At 53.9% G+C, this 8,460-nt stretch overlaps 1 protein-coding gene across 3 annotated transcripts in view; it reads left to right on the plus strand.

The window, feature by feature from the left end:
* The window catches only part of MARK4 (microtubule affinity regulating kinase 4), a 52,464-nt gene extending 45,466 nt beyond the window's left edge, over positions 1-6,998 (plus strand). For 2 of the 3 annotated variants that reach the window (XM_055369724.2, XM_055369726.2), the window contains 3 exons: positions 977-1,255; positions 3,127-3,171; positions 5,688-6,998. In XM_055369724.2, coding sequence (XP_055225699.1) covers positions 977-1,255; positions 3,127-3,171; positions 5,688-6,024 — 661 coding nt within the window. In that variant the 3' untranslated portion in view covers positions 6,025-6,998. Of the gene's footprint in view, positions 1-976; positions 1,256-1,477; positions 1,558-3,126; positions 3,172-5,687 lie in introns of all 3 variants that reach the window. The other variant, XM_055369725.2, reaches the window with a different exon arrangement.
* Positions 6,999-8,460: the final 1,462 nt, after the last annotated feature.

Raw genomic sequence — 8,460 nt, forward strand, 5'->3', positions numbered from 1 at the left:
CAATCACGATTCTTCTCTGAGATCCAGGCTGGGCCTGGAGTCCCTGGGAGGATAGAAATTGGAGGTCTGGGCTGGGTGCAGTGGCTCACACCTGGAATCCCAGCACTTTGGGAGGCCAAGGCCAGTGGATCACCTGAGGTGAGGAGTTTGAGACCAGCCTGGCCAACATGGTGAAACCCCATCTCTCCTGAAAATACATAAATTACCCAGGCGTGGTGCTGCATGCCTATAGTCCCAGCTACTCAGGAGGCTGAGGCAGGAGAATCACTTGAACCCAGGAGGCAGAGGTTGCAGTAGCCAAGATCGCCCCATGGCCCTTCAGCCTAGGTGACAGAGTGAGACTCTGTCTCAAAAAAAAAAAAAAAAAAATTAGCCAGGCATGTTGGCACACGCTTGTAATCCCAGCTACTCAGGAGGGTGAGGCAGGAGAATTGAACTCAGGAGATGGAGGTCTGGCCCCTGTTGTCAACTAGGAGGGTCCGAGGGGCTGGAGGAGGGTCCTGGGACCGTGGAACCCCCACTGCCCAGATTACCATAGTGAATGCAGGTATCCTTGACCTTTACATCTATCCCTTTCCTGATTTTAGATGATGAGAGTTCAGATAGCAAAGTGTTTGCCAAGTTGATTTGGTTCCTGAGGTTTCGGCAAATAGCAAGGAAGTCACCCAAAAATGTCTGTGCATCTATTCAGTTGCTGCGTTTAGAGAGAGGAGAGTTGTGATAGGAGATGATTTGGAGGGGGTAGAGTTTGAAGAAGGGACAGTTTGAAGGAGGGGTAATAGGAGAGGAGAGAGTCAGTAAAATAATGCTAGGATTGTATAGTGCACAGCCTGCACAACTGTACGTTGCAGCCCTGTCTCTGAGTTCCAGGCTGGTTGCAGTCCCTGGTCTCAGGACAGGAATGTGAAGAATCAAAGGGATTGGGGCCCTGGCCTGCCTCAGTCCCCCACCCTGACTTGTCTGTCTCTGCCCACAGCTCAGGCACCCCACGGGTGCCCCCTGCCTCCCCCTCCAGTCACAGCCTGGCACCCCCATCAGGGGAGCGGAGCCGCCTGGCACGCGGTTCCACCATCCGCAGCACCTTCCATGGTGGCCAGGTCCGGGACCGGCGGGCAGTGGGTGGGGGTGGTGGGGGTGTGCAGAATGGGCCCCCTGCCTCTCCCACACTGGCCCATGAGGCCGCACCCCTGCCCGCCGGGCGGCCCCGCCCCACCACCAACCTCTTCACCAAGCTGACCTCCAAACTGACCCGAAGGTGAGCTCCGCGGGGATGGCAGGGGCAGGGCGGGGCGGGGGGCCGATGGGACCTAACCTGTCTTCTACTCTGCTCTGTCTCCTGTACCCCAACATTTCCTCCTCCTCCTCCTCCTCCTCCTCCTCCTTTCCTCCTCCTCCTCCTTTCCTCCTCCTCCTCCTTTCCTCCTCCTCCTCCTTTCCTCCTCCCCTGTCACCCCGCACCTCCCTCCTCACACTGCAGGGTTACCCTCGATCCCTCTAAACGGCAGAACTCTAACCGCTGTGTTTCGGGCGCCTCTCTGCCCCAGGGATCCAAGATCAGTAAGTCCTGTCCATGCCCTGTTCTCGCTGGCTCTGCCTCCCTGTCTGCATGTCTGACCTGTGTGTGCGGGCATTGGGAGGGGGCTCTGTGGATGTGAGGGTCTGTACGTGGGGTCTGGTTGTTCATTTACTCACAGAAGCACAGCCTATGGAACCAGACTCGGGGGTTCAAATGGCAGCTCTGCCAAGTGACCTTGAGCAAGTCACTCAAGGTCTCTGGGCCTCGTTTTCCTCTTCTGTAAAATGGGTATAGTAATAACAATACCTGTCTCCTAGGGTTATTGTGAGGACTAAATGAAGTGATGTATGGACTGAGCGTAGAACATTGCCTTGGAAAGTGCTTTACATGTGTATTAGTTATTAATGGCTATTATTCATTGAGCCCCTACTGTGTGCCTGGCACTGTCCTAGGCCCTGTAGTAGAGGGTGAGCAAAATGTACAAAACTCCTGCCCTGGCAGACCCAACATTCTACTAAGGGATCTAGACAAAAAACAAAGTAAAATATACTTATATAAACTGCTAGGTAGTGCGAAGTAACTAAGAAGAAAAATACAGTAGGAGCCAAATTTGGTGGCTTATGCTTGTAATCACAGCACTTTGGGAGGCTGAGGCGAGGGGATCACTTGAGCCTAGAAGTTCAAGACCAGCCTGGACAATGCAGCAAGATCCTATCTCTACAAAAAAGTAAATAAATTGGCCAGGCGTGGTGACTGCACCTGTATTCCCATGGACTTGGGAGGCTGAGGCAGGAGGATCACTTGAACCCAGGAGGTCAAGGCTGCTGTGAACTATGATCATCAGTCTTGGCAACAGAGGGAGACCCTGTCTCTAAGAAAAAAAAAAAAAATTGAACAGGGAGGGGAATAAGGGGTGTGGGGAAGGGATGGGGTGCAGCATTAAATGGGCAGGCCTCTGGATGGGGTGGCTCAGGCCAGTAATCCCAGCACTTTGGACAGATCGCTTGAGTCCAGGAGTTTGAGACCAGCCTGGGCAATGTGGCAAAGCCCCATCTCTACAAAACAAAACAAAAAACAAAAAGCAGATGTGGCACGCGCCTGTAGTCCCAGCTACTTCAGGGGCCAAGGCAGGAAGATTGCTTGAGCCTGGGAGGTTGAGGCTGCAGCGAGCTGAGATCATGCCACTCCTGCATGACAGAGTGAGACTCTGTCTCAAAAAAAGAAAGAAAAAAGGGCAGGCCTCACGAAGGAGGTGTTGTTTGAGCAAAGCATGAATGTATATGTGAGCGAGGGAGTGTGTGTGTGCACACGTGCGTGTGTCTCTCTCTTTCTCTCTGTGGCCACTTCTCTATGTAAGGGTGTGTCTCTGCCCACTCCCCTCCCTTTCATCTTCCACATTCTTCAGTATCTTTCCTGTGACCTGCACTAACCATTTCAGAATGAGCCCCGTTATGGGGATGGACAAGGAGATCAAATCCTGACTCCAGGCCTTCGCCAGCCCGGAGGGACTGGGGTTGAGGCAGGGGCTGCTTGGAGTCCCAGAGGCAGTGGGTTGGGGGAGGTGGGTTCCCTATGTCCAGATTAGACACTCTCCCCCTCCCCTCCCCTAGGGTCGCAGACGAACCTGAGAGAATCGGGGGACCTGAGGTCACAAGGTGAGTGCTTGGGCCTACCCCTGACTGCCACTTCCCCTCTTCTGCCTCAGCACCTCCCGACACTTACCCCAGAGCATTAGATGGGGCCCCAGTCTCATCCTGCAAGGCCAACTTCCTGAAATGCCCTGTGGCCCCTGCCTTCTCTGCCAGCTCCTCTCATTCCCACCCCACCCCAAGCACCTTCCCTTGACCATCTTAAACTTCAGCCTCCGGCTGGGTGCCATGGCTCACGCCTGTAATCCCAGCACTTTGGGAGTCCAAGGGAGGCGGATCACCTGAGGTCGGGAGTTCGAGACCAGCCTAAGATGGAGAAACCCCGTCTTTACTAAAAATACAAAAATTAGCCGGGCGTAGTGGCGCATGCCTGTAATCCCAACTACTCGGGAGGCTGAGGCAGGAGAATCGCTTGAACCCGGGAGGCAGAGGTTGCGGTGAGCTGGGATTGTGCCATCGCACTCCAGCCTTGGTAGCAAAAGTGAAACTCCGTCTGAAAAAAAAAAAAAAAAAAAAAAAAAGCCTCATCCCATCCACAACTCAACTCCCCTTCTGGTCAATGCCCCCACCTCCTTTTGCCTCTCATCCAATCATGGCACAATGTTTGCTGGCAGCTCAGGGCCAGCAGGAGGCAAACATCTGTACAGACCCAGATCATAAAGATTTTAGGCTTTGAGGGCCAGGCATCCTGTGTCACGCCTGTTCAGTTGTGCCATTGTAGTGCAAAAGCAGTCATATTCAACACAAAACAAATGGGTATGGCAGTGTTCCAATGAAACTTTATTTACAAAAGCAGACAGCACTGGAGTTTGCCAAGCCCTGGTTTTGTCTGAGTTCCCGGTTTAGAGACCCAAGTGGAAACCGGAGCCTTCCCAGCAGCTGCAACAAACTGCCAGGGCTGACTCTCATTGGTTGGGACTTGGTCACATGCTCATTCCTAAACCAATGCCTGCAGCCAGAGAGGAGAAGTACTCTGGTTGGTCAGACCTGGTCATGTGGTCACCCTTGACCCAAGCACAGTGGCCGGGAAGTAGAATGCTCTCATTGGCAGAGCTGAGTCCTGCTCACCCAAGCTGAGGGGCGGCCCCACCGGAACAAGGGAGGCTAGCCCTGGGATGCTCATCTAGAGCAGCACTCTCGTACTTCAGGCGGGACGTTTCTTTGTTGTGCAGGGCCCTCTTGCACATTGGAGAATGTTTATCATCCCTGACCTACCCCATCCCCAACCTAGTCAGTGCCAGCAGTGCTCCCATCCTAAGACATGTGACAATCAAAAAGCCCCCAGAGGCCGAGCACAGTGGTTTATGCCTGTAATTCCAACAACTCAGGAGGCCAAGGCAGGAGGATCACTTGAGCCCAGGAGGTCGAGGCTGCAGTGAGCTGTGATTGCACCACTGCATTGCAAGACCCTGTCTCAGGAAAACTAAAAAGTGGCCGGGCACTGTGGCTCGCGCCTGTAATCCCGGCACTTTGGGAGGCCAAGGCAGGTGGATCACCTGAGGCCGGGAGTTTAAGACCTGCCTGCCCAACATGGTGAGACTCCGTCTCTACTAAAAATACAAAATTTAGCTGGCCTTGGTGCCTGTTCTCCTAGCTACTTGGGAAGCTGAGGCAGGAGAATTGCTTGAACCCGGGAAGCAGAGGTTGCAGTGGGCCAAGATTGTGTCATTGCCCTCCAGCCTGGGCGACAAGAGCGAAACTCTGTCTCAAAAAAAAAAAAAAAAAAAAAAGGCTGGGCGCAGTGGCTCACACCTGTAATTCCAGCACTTTGGGAGGCCGAGGCGGGCAGATCACGAGGTCAGGAGATCGAGACCATCCTGGCTGACACGGTGAAACCGTTTCTACTAAAAATACAAAAATTAGCTGGGGCCAGGCGTGGTGGCGCGTGCCTGTAATCCCAACTACTCAGGAGGCTATGGCAGGAGAATCGCTTCAACCCAGGAGGCGGAGGTTGTGGTGAGCCGAGATCGTTCCATTGCACTCCAGCCTGGGTAACAAGAGCAAAACGCCGTCTCAAAAAAAAAAAAAAAGGAAAAGAAAAAAGAAATTTCTCATCCAAACATTCAAACCATGTGGCCAAGCCAGGCTGGTAAGGCCACTCTGATCTATGCAGTCATTCAGGTCCCCAGGTTCTTGCATCCCGATTCCCTGGAGCCCTTGTCATCTTCACAGTTGAGGCTGGCCTGTGCTACTGCTAAGTCCAGCTCCTGGGAGATGTGGGACAGGAGAGCCTGGCACATGCAGGTTCTTTGAAGGAACTGATGTGGATGGCACACCTCACTTCTGCTCATGTCCCAGAATTTACAGACAAGGTCACACCTGGTTGCAAGGGAGGCTGGAAAGTGTGGTCTCTAGCTGGGCAGCTCTGTATCCAGTTGAAACTGTCGCTGGGGTAACAGGGGAAGATGTTTTTTGAGGGGATGGCTAGGAATCTGTCCCGAATTGGGAAGAGTTGTCCCTTTAGCCCTCCACCACATTCCTCTTCGCTCCCATCTCTGACCCCTGACATCTTCTCGCCTCAGTTGCCATCTACCTTGGGATCAAACGGAAACCGCCCCCCGGCTGCTCCGATTCCCCTGGAGTGTGAAGCTGACCAGCTCGCGCCCTCCTGAGGCTCTGATGGCAGCTCTGCGCCAGGCCACAGCAGCCGCCCGCTGCCGCTGCCGCCAGCCACAGCCGTTCCTGCTGGCCTGCCTGCACGGGGGTGCGGGCGGGCCCGAGCCCCTGTCCCACTTCGAAGTGGAGGTCTGCCAGCTGCCCCGGCCAGGCTTGCGGGGAGTTCTCTTCCGCCGTGTGGCGGGCACCGCCCTGGCCTTCCGCACCCTCGTCACCCGCATCTCCAACGACCTCGAGCTCTGAGCCACCACGGTCCCAGGGCCCTTACTCTTCCTCTCCCTTGTCCCCTTCACTTCTACAGGAGGGGAAGGGGCCAGGGAGGGGATTCTCCCTTTATCATCACCTCAGTTTCCCTGAATTATATTTGGGGGCAAAGATTGTCCCCTCTGCTGTTCTCTGGGGCCGCTCAGCACAGAAGAAGGATGAGGGGGCTCAGCGGGGGGAGCTGGCACCTTCCTGGAGCCTCCAGCCAGTCCTGTCCTCCCTCGCCCTACCAAGAGGGCACCTGAGGAGACTTTGGGGACAGGGCAGGGGCAGGGAGGGAAACTGAGGAAATCTTCCATTCCTCCCAACAGCTCAAAATTAGGCCTTGGGCAGGGGTTAGGGAGAGCTGCTGAGCCTAAAGACTGGAGAATCTGGGGGACTGGGAGTGGGGGTCAGAGAGGCAGATTCCTTCCCCTCCCCTCCCCTCACACTCAAACCCCCCCTTCCTGCCCCAGGCTGGCGCGGGGCACTTTGTACAAATCCTTGTAAATACCCCACACCCTCCCCTCTGCAAAGGTCTCTTGAGGAGCTGCCGCTGTCACCTACGGTTTTTAAGTTATTACACCCCGACCCTCCTCCTGTCAGCCCCCTCACCTGCAGCCTGTTGCCCAATAAATTTAGGAGAGTCCCCCCTCCCCAATGCTGACCCTAGAATTTTCCTTCCCTGCCCTCACCTGCAAATGAGTTAAAGAAGAGGCGTGGGAATCCAGGCAGTGGTTTTTCCTTTCGGAGCCTCGGTTTTCTCATCTGCAGAATGGGAGCGGTGGGGGTGGGAAGGTAAGGATGGTCGTGGAAGAAGGCAGGATGGAACTCGGCCTCATCCCCGAGGCCCCAGTTCCTATATCGGGCCCCCCATTCATCCACTCACACTCCCAGCCACCATGTTACACTGGACTCTAAGCCACTTCTTGCTCCAGTAGTAAATTTATTCAATAAACAATCATTGACCCATGCCTACTCCATGCCAGGCCCAGTGCTGGACACAGAGACATGAAGCTCTGTCTGTGGGAGACAGGGATTCTGACACAGACACTGGACAAACCATTGTCTTGGGGAGCCCAGAAGAGAAAGTGGGCAGGGTGGGGTCATTGGGGAAGATGCTCTAGAGGAATTAATGCTGGAATGGGGTGTTGAAGGATGAGTAAGAGTTAGTTAGGCATTGAGTTTGCCCTGGGCAAAAGCCCAGAAGTGGGAGTATGTGGTATATCTTCAGAGAACTGGGTAATTTCAGTGTGGCTGCTGTGTTGGGCATGGATGGAGAATCAGCAAGAGAAATGCTGTATTAGGACTAATAATCCATCTACGCTGCTTAAGCAAAAAGGTATTTGTTGGTTTATGTTACTTAATAGTCCAGGGGCACCTGGCTTCAGGTAGGTTTGATCCAGGCATCAGGCCATTGCATCTATTTTTTCAGTGTAAGTTGAATTCTAGTAATTTTTATCAAGTAAGTGCTCCTTTCCTGATGGCACAGATGACTTCAGCAGTTAGAAGTTTCTATCCCTCCAGCTTTCTGCAGCAGAAAGACCCTCATTGTCAGTTTCCCAGCAAAAGTCCCAGGGCAGACTCTCATTGGCCCAAATGGGCCATGTGATTTTCTCTAAACCAATCACTGTGACTCTAGAGTGGCCAGACTCAGAGCTGCAGTTAGTAGGGGTTCGTCAAAGGAAGGTCAAGTGTCATGAGCAGGAGAAAAGGCATGGGAGCTGGACAGATTATAGTGGTTGAAGTCTGTGCAGTACAGAAGGGCGGAGCTTATTCAACACAGCACCTTTGGGGCCAAAATGAATAAGCTGGACTTTCTCCCCATGGCACTGGGGAGCCATGGAAGTTCAGGGAACTTCAGGTAAGAGGCTTGGTCAATTCCTGAGAGCATCCTCTGTGCTGGGGAGACAGTGGTAATCAAGACAGCCCCAACACTGCCCTAATAGAGCTCACAGTCCAATGGAGGAGGCAGATGTGTCCTCAGGCAGCGACTGGGCAGGGCTGGTATAGGGGAGTCCAGAGGTGATGCCTGCCTCAGCCAGGGAGGGCTTCCTGGAGGAGAAGGAGCCAGCTAGACATGGATAGGAGTGCGTTTTAGGCACAGCAAATGGCACGTACAAGGGCCAGGGAGCAAGAGAGAGGACAGGTCCTCAACAAATGGCATGTGACTTGGTAAGTGTAGAATTGCTGTGAGGTATGGGGCTAGGGGCGTCAGTAGGGCCTTGAAGGTGATGGACAGGGGCCTGGGCTTTCTTCCAAGGGCACTGGGGGAGCCATGGCAAGGTTATAGGCAGGGTAGAGATGGGCGGGTTTGTGCTATGTGCAGGGTGGAAGGGAGGGAAGTTGACAGGTCAGAAGATCAGGAAAGAGGTCGGGGCTGGACAGATGGGGAGAGCACAGATAGATTTAAGAGAGTCCTGTGAGGCAAAGTGG

The sequence above is a fragment of the Gorilla gorilla genome, chromosome 20 (genome assembly GCF_029281585.2).
Source record: "Gorilla gorilla gorilla isolate KB3781 chromosome 20, NHGRI_mGorGor1-v2.1_pri, whole genome shotgun sequence".
NCBI lineage: Eukaryota > Metazoa > Chordata > Mammalia > Primates > Hominidae > Gorilla > Gorilla gorilla.